General features: G+C 40.1%; 1 protein-coding gene across 1 annotated transcript in view; it reads left to right on the forward strand.

Moving 5' to 3' along the window:
• cps1 (carbamoyl-phosphate synthase 1, mitochondrial) overlaps window positions 1-20241 on the forward strand; it is a 53880-nt gene that overhangs the window by 19654 nt on the left and 13985 nt on the right. Inside the window, exons 22-29 of the mRNA XM_079664628.1 lie at window positions 4661-4802; window positions 5450-5515; window positions 5685-5748; window positions 5867-6048; window positions 9407-9601; window positions 12228-12295; window positions 14920-14995; window positions 18126-18203. Coding sequence (XP_079520754.1) covers window positions 4661-4802; window positions 5450-5515; window positions 5685-5748; window positions 5867-6048; window positions 9407-9601; window positions 12228-12295; window positions 14920-14995; window positions 18126-18203 — 871 coding nt within the window. The remainder of the gene's footprint in view (window positions 1-4660; window positions 4803-5449; window positions 5516-5684; window positions 5749-5866; window positions 6049-9406; window positions 9602-12227; window positions 12296-14919; window positions 14996-18125; window positions 18204-20241) is intronic.

The following is a 20241-nucleotide window of genomic DNA, read 5'->3' on the forward strand; positions in this document are numbered from 1 at the left end:
GTTGAGGGACTGTCATGGTTGACACGTCATCAATGTTGCGTGGAAGTCGGAAACGGTACCAAAGGAGTGGCAGACCGGATTGGTGGTTCCCCTTTTCAAAAAGGTTGATCAGAGGGTGTGTGCCAATTACAGAGTCATCACACTACTCAGCCTTTCCGGGAAAGTTTAATCTAAGGTACTCGAAAGGAGGGTCAGGGCGATTGTCGAACCTCAGATTGCGGAGGAACAATGCGGATGCCGTCCTGGTCGTGGAACGACTGATCAGCTTTTTACTCTTGCAAGGATCCTGGACAGGGCCTGGGAGTACGCTTATCCAGTCTACATGTGTTTTGTAAACTTGGAGAAGGCGGATGACCGAGTTCCCAGGGAGTTACATTGGGAGGTGCTGCGGGAGTATGGGGTGAGGGGGTCTCTACTCAGGGCCATCCAATCTCTGTACTCCCAAAGCGAGAGCTGTGTCCGGGTCCTCGGCAGTAAGTCTGACCCATTTCACGTGAGGGTTGGCCTCCGCCAGGGCTGCGCTTTGTCACCAATCCTGTTTGTAATATACATGGATCGGATTTCGAGGCGTAGTCATGGGGGAGGGGGTCTGCAGTTCGGTGGATTAAGGATTGCACCACTGCTTTTTGCAGATTATGTGGTTCTAATGGCTTCATCGGTCTGCGACCTTCAGCACTCACTGGATCGGTTCGCAACCGAGTGTGAAGCGGATGGGATGAGGATCAGCACCTCCAAATCTGAGGCCATGGTTCTCAGCAGGAAACCGATGGACTGTCCACTCCAAGTAGGGAATGAGTCCTTACCCCAAGTGAAGGAGTTCAAGTATCTCGGGGTCTTGTTCTTGAGTGAGGGAACAATGGAGCGTGAGATGGGTCGGAGAATCGGAGCAGCGGGAGCGGTACTGCAGTCTCTTTACCGCACCGTTGTGACGAAAAGGGAGCTGAGCCAGAAGGCAGAGCTCTCTGTCTACCGCGCCATTTTCGTTCCTACCCTCACCTATGGTCATGAAGGATGGGTCATGACCGAAAGAACGAGATCGCGGGTACAAGCGGCCGAGATGGGTTTTCTCCGCAGGGTGGCTGGTGTCTCCCTTAGAGATAAGGTGAGAAGTTCAGTCATCCGGGAGGGACTCGGAGTTGAACCGCTCCTCCTTCGCGTCGAAAGGAGCCAGTTGAGGTGGTTTGGGCCCCTAGTTAGGATGCCACCTGGGCACCTCCCTAGGGAGGTGTTCCAGGCACATCCAGCTGGGAAGAGACCAAGGGGTAGACCTAGGACCAGGTGGAGGGATTATATCTCTTCGCTGGCCTGGGAACGCCTTGGGATCCCCCAGTCAGAGCTGGTTGATGTGGCCAGGGAAAAGAAAGTTTGGGGCTCTCTGCTGGAACTGCTACCTCCCCGACCCGACCACGGATAAGTGGGAGAAGATGGATGGATGGATCGATATTTGTAACATTGGAAATGGAATTTGAAACATCTAAAACAAATTATAAATGTTGGTAGTAGAAAATATCAGTTTAGTAGACCTTGACATTATTTTGGAATACAATATATGTATGTTTTAAAGTGTTAAAAATGCAATTTGTATTAGGACTGCAACACTAACATTCCTAATTGATTATTATGTTTATCATTAACTCCTCTAAGCACATCAGAAGTAATAAAATATATAATAAAATAATAAAACAAACTACCATCAGTTTTTTGAAGATCAGGACCACTTCTACGGGGGTCCAAGACCAAAGATGTTCAATTTACATGCTACATGACCAATTCAAAGCTGCCGATCATCTCATTGCTGGAACAAGATGTTGGCCCTTTTAATCTGAAAATATGACTTTAACGATATATTGGTTATCAAAATAAACACTACACCAATATTATACCTGTACCATATTCTGCATTGAGGTTTAGTTTCAATTATCTAGTTTGATAGAACGCCTATAGACATGCACACAGATTTTTGTTACACCTGCATATGAGTACAAAGATAATGAGGTAGCTATATAAGCCTTGTGCATGATTTGAATGACAATTAGATGAACATACTCAGTGTGTAAGGACAGTAATTATGCAAAACACACAAGTGTCATTCTTATACCATTTTAATGGTTGAAACTTGGAATAAGAATACAATTAAATGTGTAGAAATCGAGAAAGTGCAATTATTTTAAAGTGTAAGTGAATGTGTTTTTAGTAAGCATGTGTGAGGATATCTCAGTCCCCAAATCGTCCCCAAATCGTTTATTTGGCAGGGACAATGCACAATAATGAACAATTAAAACATTCAAATGTGCGAAGCGTAACAGTGCCAGATTTAGCTTTGAGCTAATTTCCATCCGCAGTCCCTCACATAAAACATTAAAGAAGATTACATTTTACAAACATAGCAAAAACAAAATACATGATATGCAAAAAGTGCAAAAGAGCAAGAGCAGCATACACAAGTATTTATGACATGGTAATACAATATAACAGCAACGACATACTGTATAAAGTGCAAGAGAAGATACAAGAGCTACATAAAGTGCAAGCGGAGATACCCTTGTGTTAAGGGGGAATTTAGCGGTGATTGCACGGATGTTTGTTTCTCAACCATTCTTTGAGTCAACCTTTAAAACTATTGAGGGGACAATCCCGTATCTCAGGTTTGTGGCACAAGCAAACAACCAGTTTGTCAAACAGTATTCAATATGGGATAGAATCATACAGTGGAGGTATGACTTTGCAGCATTGACAGTTAAGAAAGGTCTAATTTGTTTAACATGTTGCAAGTTGAATTTAAAGGTATTGGATACTTTCTTCAAAGTCAAGTTTGAGTCCAGTATGACTCCAAGATACTTGAACTGGGAGACTAGTTCTATCTCTGCTCCGACATGTTGGATCCTTCGATTTTGACTGGTCGTTTACTGAACATCATGCATACTAACAATGTCTTAATGTATTTTTCATGTTTTTATTTGTGTGTGAGGGCGTCAGTACATAAGTTCATGACATGCCAAGGATTTCTCTCTGGCTTTAAACTGCTCTTCCACAGAGGATAATTGTTCACGGGACAACTGAGCCCTGAGTTCAAATCTTCTCTCTGACTCAGACGCTCTCCTTTCCTCGTTTCTTGGGTTGCCATTTCTCAGCCCGACTATGTGCAGTGGGAGTTAAAACACACTTGACATTTCCAATATTGTTTCGCTTAAAGTTCATAAATAATTCAGATAAGGAGGAGGGCGACCAAATTGTGGTTTACTAGAAATACGAATTCCCTCATTTTGTGTGTACATAGGATTAAAGGAATATGGTGACATTATAGAAGTGAAGTTTCTTAGGAGTTAAGATCAAAATCTATTTCATCATTCATTTGTTTTCACTTGGCAACTAAAGAAAAGGAAATAGAGACGGTTAGCTGTTATATTTAAACACTTTTATTATTTAATACGTTGAGAGAGAACTAAAACAACATTAACTGTGGTTTTATTAGCACATGTCTTATATACTTTAACTACTTTGTGTAACTGTAACTACACCAGCATCTCATGTCCTTACTGTGAAGTGTCTGGCTTTCACACCTAACTCTGAGCTTTTCCAAAAACATCAATGCAACATGTAACCTTTCAATTGTGCTAAGCTAGGATTAACATTTTCTGAACAACGATTTACTTGACACAGGTCAAACAAAAGATGTTTCAAAAAATGTATGTCTTCTTGCTTCAATAATGTAGAAAGGCAAAAAGTTAAAAGAAAAAGGTCAGTAGATTTACTCTGCTGCAATGTTGTATATCAACATAAAATATACTAAGGCTTAATTGTGTTGTCTAACTCATCATGAAAACAGACCACAATTTACACCAACCTGCTCAATGTGTTATTAGGTCCAACATTTAATTGTATGAATTTCCTTTAGCAATTGCTCCAATTCACAATCAACTCTTGATACCTAACTTTATTTCTACCACCATTTCCCTTAACCTCACAGCAAGCATTACAGTTTTATAGACTTAAAGTGTGTCTTAAATGGCTGCACTGGGCAACCTGGAACTTTGGCACCTCGGTGCCTTACCTTCGATGTGTTATTGATCTCTGAGGCAGGCTGCTCCTTGCTGTCCACATCACTGGCTAGGCGAGACAGTCATAACCCGCTGCCGGAATGACCCTCTTAGTTCAGTGAACTTGAAAAAACAAAGATATATGAGAGGGGCAACAGACGGAAAACATTCAATAATAAATTCCCCTGTCTCCCTTTTCATCTACCTCCTGCTTATTTTTCCTTCACTTCCAGATTCACATCAGGGATACTCTGTATTAAACATTTAAGGCTAGGAGATGATTGACAGACTGGTTACATCTACTTTGCAGTAGACAAAGTCTTGTATCAGAATAAGTCGATTTTACGAGGTTTTTTTTTTATTAAGGGAGATTTTGTTACTGCACAATATGACAAGAGCAATGCTGTTCCAATACAGATGGAGTGTAGTGCTTTAAGAAGTGATCATAATGCCTTAATAAGTCAAATTAAATCCTTAAAAAAATAAGCCTTCAAACTAACCCTCTTATTGAACTCCATTGAGAAACCTGACATCTCACTCAGTAAAAATCAACTAATTCAATTTGAAACTGTGGGGATTTGGAAGGTTTTTTAATTACCATCACTATATGACTTTCCCTACAGTGCGACAATATCCAAGGAGCTGCTGCTGAAGGCCAAACAGGACGGCTTCTCCGACCAGCAGCTCGGTCAGGCGCTGGGCTGCAGTGAGCGAGCAGCCCGGGAGCTGCGGCTGGCTCACAACATCCGACCCTGGGTCAAACAGGTGAGCTTCCCTGGGATCTTACTGCAGCTTCCACTTAGGCCAGATACACTCGGATAAGTGAATGATCAATACACACGCACACACATGCACTGACAAACTAGGCCACTAATGTAAATGAGGGTAGTCTAAAAATATCTAGGGGGCATAAAGGTGAGAGCTGTCTTTCTCCATTCATGCAGTATTGACATGTGTTTTGTTCAGAGTGTAATTCCCAATTTACAAGTCATAACATGAAAAACTAATTGGAACTAATACCAACAATGTATTAGTTCTGACATCCTTATTTCTCTGCCAGAAATATTTAGAGAGTTACTTCAATTTTAACATTTGCGTTGATTTATCTTTGTATTTTCCAGAATTCATTAGGTGACTAAATCCGGATTCTTTAAACATTTGTTCAAATTGTTTTTGACAATTATTTGGTGAGAACAGTATCAGGCTCTGGCTGCACAGGCAATACTCTTAACTAGCATCAGATCATTGTAGGTTTAGCTTTTTTCCTCGGATGTGTTTATGCGTTATATAAAAGTAGTCCTCAATCTTTCAAAATCTGCTGAACTGAAACTACAGAAAGTGTTTTTATTTGTATTTATTTGTATTTGTTTTACATTTTACCGACTTGTATTTCCTCTAATCCCTCTTCTTAGATTGACACCTTGGCTGCAGAGTATCCAGCCATGACCAACTACCTGTATTGTACCTACAATGGCCAGGTATGTGGGTTATACTTAAAGAAAAACACATTATACTAACATTATAATGTATGTATCCAATCAAACTAATAGAACAGGCAAATATAACAACTATTTAAACAGTTTTAAACAGAATAAATGACATAAGTGCTTCATCAACAATGGTTTCATCCATTCATCCAATCAACAGGAAAATGATCTGGACTTTAAAGACCAGGGAATCATGGTTCTTGGTTGTGGGCCCTATCACATTGGTGAGCTCAACTATAAGCTATCGCCATTTCCAAACAAAGTATTACTGGTTGTAGTTATATGCAGTTGATATTAGTTATGCTGAATTTTTTTAACTTACTCAAAGTGTTAATCCACCAGGGAGCAGTGTTGAGTTTGACTGGTGCGCGGTGTCCAGCATCAGAGCTCTGAGGGAGATGGGGAAGAAAACAGTGGTGGTCAACCACAACCCCGAGACGGTCAGCACCGACTTCGACGAGTGTGACCGCCTCTATTTTGAGGAGCTGAGCCTGGAACGCATCCTGGACATCACCGAACAGGAGGTTAGGACACACGCAGACCATAACATTTTTAAATTATTTATTTATTTATCAACGGTCCTTTACCCCTTACAGTGTCCTGTCCCGGGAGGCTGGGCCTTTGGGAGAGGGCACTCTAGGTCGCCTTCTCCCAAACAGATCGCCAATCAATCAAAGGGGTTATATCACTGCTGATAATTACTTACATCTGCATGTGTATTGAGTGGAATTTGGTTAAAATATTGCATTGCAATCAATTTAAGACTTCCCAGAGGCAGAGTTGTATTGATCCAATAGAAAGGGATTCGGTGAGCGCAAATCACTGCCAAGGCCAAATGCCCTATATCGCAGTGTTAACAAAAAAAAACTGTAATTTACTGTAGATCTGCATCACAATTTAAGGACTTTCTCTTTGGCCTATGTTTCACCCTTCCACCTGCCTTCATGAACATCGGGCCACTCATTTTTCTGTAATACTGCTAACAGGTATATACCTAAAACATAACCTCATTGTAGGAGGTATTAAACATTAAATAAAAAAAAGAATCCTGTCAATGTGGTCAGATCATTGTGGAAGGGAACAATAGTTAAAGTTAGAGACAATATCAGCCAAAGATTATTACAAATGTACTTGACTGGTACACAGCATGCGCATCACTTTCCTAACTAAATCTTTCTGACGTGGTTTTACTGGTCAAGAGTACGTTTTCTTTTTTTCTTTTTTTTAAGTAGAAACAAACCATTACCAGTATGACCAGGGCCAATTATCCTCCAGAGCCTTAAGGCCCTGACACACCTACCCGATTTTGGTATTCAGAGGCCGTCAGAGTCAGTCGGGCATTCGCAGCTCTACTCAGGTTGGTGTGTCCCGCACCGTCGTCTCTTTACGGTACATTTTCACCGCGGGAGGTGTGAACATTTGTAGAAAGTCGGCCAAAGAAATCACTCTGATTGGCTGTTCAATTTAGCGAATCAGTGCATGAGAAGCGGAAGTGAGGGACCAAAACAAATGATTAAGAAGGCACACACAGACGGCTAATCTTTTTCATTTTCATCTCACCCGGACGCAAGAGTTTCTTTTTTATCATGGCGGCCTGGAATGAAGAAAGTGAAGACCAACTAATCAGCTTGATCCAGAAGAGGCCACCTCTGTTCGCGACCCAGACGCTATTTGTTGTTTGTTTATATTCTTCTTCTCTTGGTGTATAATGCAGTCTGTCTTCCGGTTGTTGCCTCTTTTGAATGACGAATACACACTACCGCTGCCTGTTGCTAAGGACAGTCATTGCCACTGGTCGACTGAAGTCTTTGCGGTGTGTTCGTAGGTGGGCGGCGTAGCCAACGCAGGCGACGTAGCGGACGTAAAAGTCGTGACGCCTTCGGTACGCGTTCTTTGGTCTCAAGTTGGTGTGTAGCGGCATTAAAAGCAGCTGTCCAGCAGATGCAGATAGAAATAAATACAATACAATACATTCCCAGCTCGGAGTGGTATGAAATACACATAACCATTTATTTTTCCAAACCATAATGTGGATTTATATGCATGTATGCAAACTTATTTAGCATGCAGATTTTTCTGCCTTATCTCCAAGCACTGCAAACACTGGGAACACTCCTTATTGGGACACTTGTAATGCCTCTCTAACCCAAGATTTTAAGAGTTTTCTGTAGTAACAGGAGTGTGGGGTTCGTTATGCCTTTTCAATGTTTGCGGACCTCTCCAACACTCACAGTCCCTATGGTTGCTTGCAGAATAGCTGTAAGGGTAAATCAATTCATAGGTTGGAGTTTAAAATCACTGTGAGGCTTTGGCTTCCTTGCAGAAAGTTTATTTTATTTACAGAAATTGAAAAAAAATATCCTCCTGTATACTTTTCTGAAATGTACATTTTGCAGTTTGTAACACAAATTCTGAGGTATTTTATCTGTACGTAGCTAGTATCATGCAGACACTTTTTATACAGTCCCACCATTTTCAAATCAAAATAATGATAACAGAATGATTGTAGTAATACTGTAGTACCTTTTTGATTTGAGTAATACTATACCAACCAAACATTTGACTACCACAAGATACATTGAAACACATTTTTGTTTATGAAGATGTGTTTTCACATACAAGACATGATATATTATTATATGTATAAAAGGATACATTATTCCTGCCCAATGCTCCTCCATTGTGTGCTTGTAGCACGTCTGACCCCAAAGATTGAAAACATGCTCAAGGGCGTGAACAGCAGCCATTTCCCTGATGTTTTCGGTGTACATGTTTGTTGATATCAGTGTGTTTATGTTGTGTTTGTGCTCTAATGTAAATCCAGCTAAAGTCGCTGCGGGATCACAGTGTGATTAAGCGTTTGTTTTTTCAGGGTGATAGCATTACTATCAATCCCTCTCTCACAGCTACAGTCCCCTCTCTCTCACTGTGTGTGTGTGTGTGTGTGTGTGTGTGTGTGTGTGTGTGTGTGTGTGTGTGTGTGTGTGTGTGTGTGTGTGTGTGTGTGTGTGTGTGTGTGTGTGTGTGTGTGTGTGTGTGTGTGTGTGTGTGTGTGTGTGTGTGTGTGTGTGTGTGTGTGTGTGTGTGTGTGTGTGTGTGTGTGTGTGTGTGTGTGTGTGTGTGTGTGTGTGTGTGTGTGTGTGTGTGTGTGTGTGTGTGTGTGTGTGTGTGTGTGTGTGTGTGTGTGTGTGTGTGTGTGTGTGTGTGATAAATACGGCATTAGAGCTTAAAGATAAACCCTGGACAGGAGCAAGCGAGCAGGCCCATGAATAATGAGATACAACCTGGCATTGCCATAGTAACGGCATCCCCTCTGGATCAACTGGACAGGAAAAGCATGCAACAGGCTGTTAATAAAAGGAACACACCTATTGTTCTCCCACACACACATACCATGTATACATCACTTCAGGGGACATTACATTGACTTACATGCATTTCCTGGAGACTTATCCGAACCTTAACCATAACCAACACATGCCTAACCCTTACCCAAAACCTAACCAAGTCTTCACCCTAAAATTGATGGTTCCCATGGACCTCCAAGTCCCCATAAGGGAGGCAAGTCCCCACATGTGACTGTTTAAACAGATGTAGGTCCTCACAAGGATAGTAATGCTAGGTCACACACACACACACACACACACACACACACACACACACACACACACACACCTGTTACTAGTGATAACTGAACTGAAAGTGCACAGCCAAGATCAACTTTTCCTTATGTTTCATTTTATGGCATATGTGTTTTTAGATTTGGAAGATGCCAAAGACTTTACAATTGTATTCTATTATCCTTTCCTTTCTCCTCCCCCTTCTTATTACCTGCTGTTCTCCCCTCACATTCGTCTTCTCTCCCCCCCATCTCCTCTCCAGGGTTGCTCTGGCAGCATCGTGTCAGTCGGGGGCCAGATCCCCAACAACCTGGCCGTCCCGCTGCACCTCAGTGGGGTGAAGATCCTGGGGACAAGCCCCCTGCAGATCGACCGCGCCGAGGAACGCTCCGTCTTCTCCCAGATACTAGATGACCTCGAGGTGGCCCAAGCTCCATGGAGGGCCCTCAGCTCCCTGGTGAGAGGAAACTAATAAATAATGGATAGCGCAGGCGTTTTATTGATTGTGGCACGATGTTTTTTTATCTGTGTTGATGAGTTTGAGTTGTTTGACCGCTCATGTGTTTTTGCAGGCTATCTGTTAGCAAGAGTAATAAAGTAAAAGGATGATTTCCCTGGGTAACAGTGACGGTGTTTGCACCAGAAAAGGATATATACTCAGGGAGCTTTGAGAATGTTAGTTCAGGGAAATTAGGTTTGCTTTTAAAAGACAATCCCTTGTAGGTCATTTTTAATTTATAATTTAGATTCGTGTTAATTGAATGTACTTTGAAAAAGTCTAACATTTGCATAATACACAGAGCCTATCCTTGAGATCACAGTTTTCAGCACATTTTTTATATTTCTTCTGTTCTTGGCCAAATTTCAAAGACATTTTTGATCTTCACGAGACAAACCCTTTTAGATAATATAGGAAACATATTGTATAAAAACATTCTCCTAAATGTTTTGTGATATCAATAACCATTTGAAGTCTTTCCAAATAAATGTGGACAGTTTACTTGCCCAGATATTCGGGCTGAAAAGTAGCTTTTTTTCTAAAATGTATTTTACTGTGTTAACAAAGATGCATGCAACCCAGGCACTTCAACATGCAAGAACAAGTAGCAATGAATAAGGGTATGTCAAAAATATATATTATTGCAGTGACTAAATCCTCAATCACTTTATAGTGCCTTCATTTTCTTCTTGTATTTTCTCCATTTATCAAAGAGTACCTGACATATCTGCGTTTGAGTATCCAAAGGACCAGTTATCTGGTTTTTCCACACATAACTTTAAGTTTAGTTACAACGTCACACCTTTCCCTACAGACAAACGTGTCGCCTTAGTGTTAGAACTTTTTCTAGGAGCATTGAGCCACACCATTTACTGTATGTTTAGCTTTTATTTCTCTGTTTGGCCCTCTCACTTAGCTGGCGGCTACATCAGAACGAGGCGCTGTCAGACCCCTCTGTGGAACATGTGGAGCACTGAAATGTCCACAGCCAACACTGAAATATGTCTCCCCCATTAGCGTTGCTCCTGTATTCAGATACCGCTGAGGAGCGATTAGCCGTCACACACAGTTGTGCTCTTCTCCAGAGCCTACCTACATATTCTATTTCCCATCTTGAAGAAACAGTTTGTTTTTATTGGGCTGGAATAACTCTAGTAGAGCCGTGGGGAAAAGGTTCCTGCGTCTCTGGGAAGCTATTTTGTGTTTGGTAATGGCATCCCACCTGGCGAGGGAACAGTGGGTAATGATAGCGAGGGAGGCTCGACCTGCAGAGAGACGGAGAGGACAGAAAGAGCGATGATGATGATGATGATGATGATGAGGACAAACAGCCTTTTTTCTCTCCGCTACACTCCTTCCACGACGTGTACTCTTTCTTCTCTCATTCCTGTGAACTGAAAGGAAGTAAAGAAAATCAAAAGGGAGATGAATGGAAGCCACTCTTTCTGACTGTTGGAGCACTTATACTCTCCTTTTTGCTCTTTTGATAAGTCTTGTTTTTGGCAGACATTAGACTAAGCCTTTTATTCTTGAAGCCTTTAAAATGTCTGTAGTGTAATTGTAGGGAATGGGTAAAGTGGGCCTTGCTGTATACGAGGGTTTGTTATAGGGCACACCTGTGATATGATATTGATTCTTTGTTTTCTTTCTCAAGTGGCTGTAATTATACAGCGTTCAAACATTATATGACAAAAACACAGAGTTGCATATAGGTTGAAAGACTGGTGATGGATGATAAAGGTGATAATGATGATTGTAGGATTGTTTTTGCCTTACTTATTATTTGTATTATTATCTTGTATTTCTGTTTGCATCGCGTTTCATTCTTATTGTTTATCACTTCCGGCAATGGTCACGTGGGCGTGGTTTATTGGTATTTAGTCACCTGTTGGATGCCGGTTTGGAGGATATGATGTAGGAAGAGGGTGAATGGCGCTCTGATACTTTCTGTTGACCGCCAGGTCTGGAGTTGTATATTGTTTGTTTTCGTTTTATTAAACACCATGGAATATAAATGACTACGGACTCTTACATGGAACGCGTCACAACAAAGAGAACTTTTTAGCCTCTCAGCAGCTAACTCATAGGGAGTTATTGCCGCCACAATGATGATGATGAGGATGATGATGATGATGATGATGATGAAGCTTTCCTGGCCATGGAGCTACCACATTTCTGTCCTCTTTTTAAAAGCCATGTTTACAGTTTTTTTACTAAATGCTTTTGTTTTGTTCGACACAATGCTTTTATGTTTGCTAGAATTGGTTTCCCACTTCTGTCTGTACCTCTGTCAAAGTCGATTTTGAATTAAATGTGTTTACATTTCAAACTTTTTTCAATTGCTTAAGCTTGTTCAATAGTTGTCCTGCATTTAACTCAGTTTTTTTCCACATTTCGCTCCTTTTTTACATCAGTATGTGTCAAAGAGACAATTAGTTTAAAGCCAAGGTTTATATGCCACGTCATCAGAATTCAAATATGCAAATTCTGGAGGGTTTGTAACATCCCGCACATGCTCTATCTCAGTTCATTAGAATTATAAATACATTTCCAACATCTGCTTTGCTGTTCTCTCCCTTCCCAGGAAGATGCCCTTTCCTTCGCTGACCAGGTGGGCTATCCCTGTCTGCTGCGGCCCTCCTATGTTCTCAGGTAACTTTTACACCTAACCATAACCCTTAATCATGAATGTAGTGGCTGACTCAAACAATAACCAATAATACAATACCATTTAATATAAACTGTGAGGGCAGATAACTTTCATATCATTTGTTTTCTATTATTTATTTTTTTAGCCAGTAAGGGGTATTATGAAGTATGAACATAGTACAGTCCTTGTCGGCTGAGGCTTGAAAGAAAAATGTACTTTCTTAAAAACGAATTAACAGACTTATTGCTTACTGAGTAAAATACAATGTTAGTTATAGTGATTCATGAACTTCATTCATTTTATAGCTCGTTAACACTTGCAGTGACACTTTTGCCCAGCAGATGTCATGATGAGACCCATCATCATTCAGCAGAGTTTGGACTTCTTATGGGTTTAAATGCAAGCCTTGATGTTGTTATAAATATGAGTGTCATGCACTAGGTCTCATCAAACTACTGAAAATCAAAGTTATGTAATTCATGAAAGGAAAAATCTAGTCCTCCAGTATTAACGTATCCCACTTGATCTTAAAATAACCACAATTATGCCATTAACAATATAGTTTATTTATATTATAGTTTGTTATAATTTGCAATTTAAATTTCCACCACCTACTGTTTATTAACCTCTGTTGGATATTTTAATGAGGACGACTCCCCTCCCCCTCCCACATCTCTCCTCCTCAGCATACGGTGAACTCCCTCTGATCTTTTCCCCATCCCCAAAGCGTTTTCACTCTTCCCCTTTGACATAGTTGTTAATGGTTTTTGAATGTTCTCTTCAGCCTCGGTACATATGCACAAAAACACACATTTCCTCAGCGAACACTCTCTTCCTTGCCAGATTAAGGCGTCTTTTTTTTAACAGTTAAAAGCATAGACACACACCCACACCAAAACTCACGAAGTTTGAAGAATTTAGCCTTAAAATATATTCACGTCATGTATTATTTGCATCCCAAACTCTTTCATCATTCGAATATACAAGTATATTTTCTTTGACATTCTAACACCGCCAGATTCAGCTGTGTAATGATATGCACAAGCAATCAGTTGAAACTACTTTCTATTGGTGCCAAGCAACTTTTTTAACACACTGTCTAACCATAGCTTCAACATCTGAAAAGTTTCACATTTCTTCACTGTTTACAAGTGCTGAGTGAAATTAAAATGCATAGGTGTTCTGAGGAATTCCTATTGATGTCAAATCAAGCCTGTGTGGGTATGAAATAATAATCCTAAAAATCAAAATGACCTTGCTCACTTTTTGGGGGATTGGAAGATACAATGAAATCAGGATTTGATGGTGAAAATAAAGACTATTGGGCCCATATATATATATATATATATATATATATATATATATATATATATATATATATATATATAACTGTATAACATAATTCTTAAGAGACAAAACAAACCTGTCAAAGTGAAAAAACATTGTTGTTTGAAGACAAAGACAACAAAAAAAATCTCAACACATTAAAGATAAGAAAAACTAAACTAAAAGGGAAAATAAATCCCTTGTGTCTTTTAAAAAATCACTATATATGTCTTACACTGTTTCAAAGAAGAGCCCCATCATGTCTGCTATAAGCCCCTCTTCGCCCCCAAAAGACTCGATGTTACATAGAAGGTTATTCAACCCACAACATGGCCACAGAAAACCTCCGCCTACATAATTCATTCAAGACATTTATAAATAAACGCACACTAACCCTGGTGTTATTGTTATGCTGTGTATGGACCTTTGTTATCCTAGAATATATTGACAAGCATACCTGTTGTTGATATTTTACATGATGATTCAGATTCAGTCCGGCCCTTCTGAATCAATCATTGCCAACATGAATTTGCCGCAATGTAATCTAAAAAAACAAAACATGAATATAATTATGTTGTATCAAGTTTAGCTGTCAAAACACAGAACCAACCAGACATGCATGATCCCTGTTTCCTGACACTTTTACTTCTAATAACATAAAATACAGAATGACTCATCTCTCCTAAAGAGATTATTAATTTGGACAGTCATGCAGAAACGAGGTGGCATCCGAGTTAAAGATTTGCCTGAATATCATTTCATAAGAATCTTCTGTGGCTGGTGCTCAAAGGAAGGGTCAGTAGTATTCATTTTTGGGGGTTGTATATGTCTGCCTCTGACCCACACTCAGCTGAAGAGCAAAGATGTGACCCAAGCCGCTGGCCTTCCTCTGTCATCTTTCTCTCCTCCCCTCATTTTCAAACAGGAGGATAGCCCAGCGAGCAGACTCAAATCAAAAACAACAACAAGCACAACAAAACTAGCCTAAATCTGTTGTCTTTTAATGACTCAGTTCTGAAGTTGTTTTCAAGAGCCTGGAGTGCTTTTCGACCTAAATAGCTGTTCCTCTCTCTCTCTCTCTCTCTCCCCTCTCTCTCTCTCGCTGCTTATTTTTGACTGTTTCCAGACCTCGTTCCCGATGGTAATAGTGATGCAAGGCAGAGATAATGAGTGTTTCGAACGATCATTTGAAGCTTGTATGTTCTCCTGTTAGCTTGCTTCTCTTCCTCTCCTGTGGCCTTTTGTTTTCTCTCCCTCACTCTCTCTTCTCTCTCTCTCTCTCCTTCTCGCGTCTCACCAGCGGTTCGGCGATGAACGTTGTGTACGGAGAGGAGGAGATGAAACGCTTCTTGGAGGAAGCCACTCAGGTGTCCCAGGTGAGATCGGTATTAACTCATATTGCCTCCATAAGTCACAGCTTGGATCTTCATTTTTCACTTGCCTTGTAGTTTATTGCATTAGCTGTGAGGTTGAGTCATCACTCTCTCTGTCACACACACACACACACACACACACACACACACACACACACACACACACACACACACACACACACACACACACACACACACACACACACACACACACACACACACACACACACACACACACACACTCTCTCAGACTCATGTTTTCCTATTGTGTTCTCCCTCTGCTTTCAATTAACTGATGCTACCAGCTGTCATGGCTGTTGGCTAGTATTGTGTGTGTGTGTTCCTCTCTCCGTCACTGAAGCCCTTTGTTGCTTAGGGGCACCTGGCCCCTCCAAGGGCCCCTACCTGGGAATAGAAGCACACACACACACACACACACACACACACACACACACACACACACACACACACACACACACACACACACACACACATGCCTTTATGACCAAATGCTTTTAATGCACCAAAGCAAGAATATAATGGTGATTAAATTTTTTTTTACAAAGTTATATTAATATCATTGTGTCACATTCAACTCTTTCAACATATTCACAATGTGAAGGAAAATGGTTGGCTTATTATAACACGTAAAAGCATATAGTCTGTATACCCGAGTTATCAAAAGTTTTGACAAACAACAAAACAAAAAAACAAAAAAATAATGGGACCCTCTCACCCTGTCATCCACACACACCTCACGCAGGTGAACAGGTGATTATATTCACTTTGAGTGCCACCCTTAACCACGTGACCCAACTGATCCAACACATTATTGACCACAACAAAAATAATATATATATATATATATATATATATATATATATATATATATATATATATATATATATATATACAGTGGGGCAAAAAAGTATTTAGTCAGCCACCAATTGTGCAAGTTCTCCCACTTAAAAAGATGAGAGGCCTGTCATTTTCATCCTTGGTACACTTCAACTATGAGAGACAGAATGGCGGGAAAGAATCGAGGAAATCACATTTGTAGGATTTTTAATGAAATAATTGGTAAATTCCTCTGTAAAATAAGTATTTGGTCACCTACAAAAAAACAAGATTTCTGGCTCTCACAGACCTGTAACTTCTTCTTTAAGAGCCTCCTCTGTCCTCCACTTGTTAACTGTATTAATGGCACCTGTTTGAACTCGTTATCAGTATAAAAGACACCTGTCCACAACCTCAAACAGTCACACTCCAAACTCCACTATGGCCAAGACCAAAGAGCTGTCAAAGGACACCAGAAACAACATTGTAGACCTGCACCAGGCTGGGAAGACTGAATCTGCAATAGGTAAGCAGCTTGGTGTGAAGAAATCAACTGTGGGAGCAATTATTAGAAAATGGAAGACATACAAGACCACTGATAATCTCCCTCGATCTGGGGCTCCACGCCGTGGGGTCAAAATGATCACAAGAACGGTGAGCAAAAATCCCAGAACCACACGGGGGGACCTAGTCAATGACCTGCAGAGAGCTGGGACCAAAGTAACAAAGGCTTCCATCAGTAACACACTACGCCGCCAGGGACTCAAATCCTGCAGTGCCAGACGTGTCCCCCTGCTTAAGCCAGTACATGTCCAGGTCCGTCTGAAGTTTGCTAGAGAGCATTTAGATGATCCAGAAGAGGATTGGGAGAATGTCATATGGTCAGATGAAACCAAAATAGAACTTTTTGGTAAAAACTCAACTAGACGTGTTTGGAGGAGAAAGAATGCTGAGTTGCATCCAAAGAACACCATACCTACTGTGAAACATTGGGGTGGAAACATCATGCTTTGGGGCTGTTTTTCTGCAAAGGGACCAGGACGACTGATCCGTGTAAAGGAAAGAATGAATGGGGCCATGTATCGTGAGATTTTGAGTGACAACCTCCTTCCATCAGCAAGGGCATTGAAGATGAAACGTGGCTGGGTCTTTCAGCATGACAATGATCCCAAACACACCGCCCGGGCAACGAAGGAGTGGCTTCGTAAGAAGCATTTCAAGGTGCTGGAGTGGCCTAGCCAGTCTCCAGATCTCAACCCCATAGAAAATCTTTGGAGGGAGTTAAAGTCTTTGTTGCCCAGCGACAGCACCAAAACATCACTGCTCTAGAGGAGATCTGCATGGAGGAATGGGCCAAAATACCAGCAACAGTGTGTGAAAACCTTGTGAAGACTTACAGAAAACGTTTGACCTCTATCATTGCCAACAAAGGCTATATAACAAAGTATTGAGATCAACTTTTGTTATTGACCAAATACTTATTTTCCACCATAATTTACAAATAAATCTTTAAAAATCAGACAATGTGATTTTCTGGATTTTTTTCTTCTCATTTTGTCTCTCATAGTTGAGGTATAACTAGGATGAAAATTACAGGCCTCTCTGATCTTTTTAAGTGGGAGAACTTGCACAATTGGTGGCTGACTAAATACTTTTTTGCCCACTGTGTATATATATATATATATATATATATATATATATATATATATATGTAAAAAGACCAATACCAATACCAAAGTATAACAAATCAAAAATCGTATTAAATTAAACAATTTGGTTTTGGTTGTGTACTCCAGCACATCGGACCCAATGGGAATAAATGACCATCAAGTGAAGCTGATGCCTTTGGGCTTTCATTTAAGGCTGCTAATGTCCACGTCAGATTTGGCCATTTTAATACAAACTTGTAATTGAAGGGCATCAAATATAATTTTCTCAAATTGATATACAGTAGCTGTCATAATTAAAAATGTGTGTATCATCTCTCGCAGCAAATTAAATTAGTTTGAAATATATGACCCATTGAAATAAGAAAGCTTTCGTTAAGGTATTTCTTCTTCAAACAATTATTTTACCAATGGTTCAAAGCAAGGAATTGTATGGATTGGGGTCAGGTAACAATAATTTAATGATGGAATGCTAAAAAGAACCCCTCATTGATTGCTTCAGCTGAGCAACGCATACTTGTTCCTGTATTCATGCAAAAAGCTTCTAATAAAAGTTTACTTTACTTTTTCAAGAGTTATTTTTCCTCTTCATTCATTGATCACTAACCATCTTGTTGTCTTTCCTCTAGGAGCATCCAGTGGTCATCACCAAATTCATCTGTGGTGCCAGGGAGGTGGAGATGGACGCTGTGGCCAGGGACGGCAAGGTAACGCTTTGCTGTAGGATCTGTGTCGCCATAGGAGCTTTTGCCTGATTCTGCTTATTGGAGTGGTGCCATCCCATTCATGCAAGATGCTGTGCTAATGCAGGTTAAATATACAACATGCCCCAGACATATCATTATTGTCTGCCTGCAATAATTACTCCTGGCATCAAAAGATACGTATATAGGCGTGTGGTTTTATTTAGAATATGCTTGTTGGGAGAGTCTGCATCTTCTTTGTAAGTTAACATAATGCAAAGTGTAACGGCGTGGAAAACAACCTTATTTGTGGTCTGCTTTGATTCATATTGACACCGTGTTTAACCAAATTTTCGTTAACAACAGTATTGTTATTCATCTGTAGCCTTGCATTATTCAGTGCTCCATTATTTTTCAGTTTAAATGGAGAGGTATTGAGCCCAGAAGATGAATAAAGTGGAAGTAATTTAATTTATCTTCAGTGAAAAGACATTACAGCACAGACAGATAGGATTAGGAGAATGGAATACACTAAAAACAAAATGCTGGATAGTGGTGATACTCAATTAATTTTTCTTTTTAGATTAGATCAGTTTAAAGCATTTTGAAATGATTCTTGTTCAACAAACTGGTTTTATCTGATTGACATGCATCACAGGTTTGTCATTTTCTTTGTGTTTTTGCTCAAAGTATTATTCTGCTCTGCTCTAAACATGTACATATGCTACAATGTAGTTTCAGAATCATTAGAATATAAAAAAAATCAACATTGGGAACAGTCTTTTAAATTTCGTAACATTTGGAAATTGGTACATATATATATTTTTTTTATTTGATTTTTATTTATATCAGAAATCGCATTGAGACACAGGTCTCATTCTCAACAGATAGATGTTAGTATAGTTGAATATACTATACCATACTATCCATAGTATGTCCAACATTGGATGAGGAAGGAAGTGTCAAGAAGCTGGTTTTCAAACTCATCTGCGGATAGTGTTACGTTCTTCAGCCCTAAACTTTAACACATACATGTTTGAGCATGAATGTCTGAGTATGCACCTCTTACACATGTGTGATGTTGAAACGTGAGAACAAAAACTGAAAGGACACTTTTCAGTAGTATGAGAATTATTTTTGGCCAATGAGGGAGTAGGAGTGGGTGCATATTAGGCAGTTTTTAAAAGGTAACTGACTTTTTGTGTGAAACTTATATCGAACAAAGGTTATGACTTAAAGCACTGTATTTGTATACGTCTCATGTCTGGAGGCGATCCTCATTATTCTGCAGCTTACTAAATACTCAAGTTATTTATAAATATGCAAACATGCTGTTTCTCTTATTCTGCCTGAAGTCTGAAAGACAGGCAGAAATGTATCTAGGAAGGATATAGAAAACTGAAAGGGCCAAATAAGATTTGAACACGACACATGGATCCTCACATTCAGATGTATTATATTCAACAAAGTTTCAGTCCCTTCACAGTGAGTCAGTATTGGAAACTTCTACAACTGTATAATTGTTAGCATTATTAGTTCCATTAGGCGACAGAACCACCTAGGCCCTGAACGCCCCGTCTGTTTTTTCTATTGTCTGGGCTGTGGGAGTCATTTCAAGGGTGTCATTTGGAACGTGGGCAATCCAGTTGTATGGTGGATTTTCTCTCTCTACATTCCCTGAATGCTGCCCCCTTTCTTTATCTTCAGTATCACATTAACAAGCTGTCCATTCATTGAATACCAAACAGGCCTCATTATTCCCGGCCAGACTATGTGTGACTGTAAGTGTGTGTTCGAGTATGTGTGGGAGAGTGGAAAAGTCTGAGATAATACGTATTAATTACAAGGTCTATCTGAAGAGGGCTAATGAATGCTGTGGTTAGCAGCAGTTTAAATGAGCTAATGACACGGCAGCTCATTCTCACACACACACACACACACACACACACACACACACACACACACACACACACACACACACACACACACACACACACACACATATATACATACTCTAACACACACACGGTGATACAAATCTTCTTTCCTGTAGGTGAAATGT

Source organism: Notothenia rossii (assembly GCF_949606895.1).
Source record: "Notothenia rossii genome assembly, chromosome: 2".
Taxonomy (NCBI): domain Eukaryota; kingdom Metazoa; phylum Chordata; class Actinopteri; order Perciformes; family Nototheniidae; genus Notothenia; species Notothenia rossii.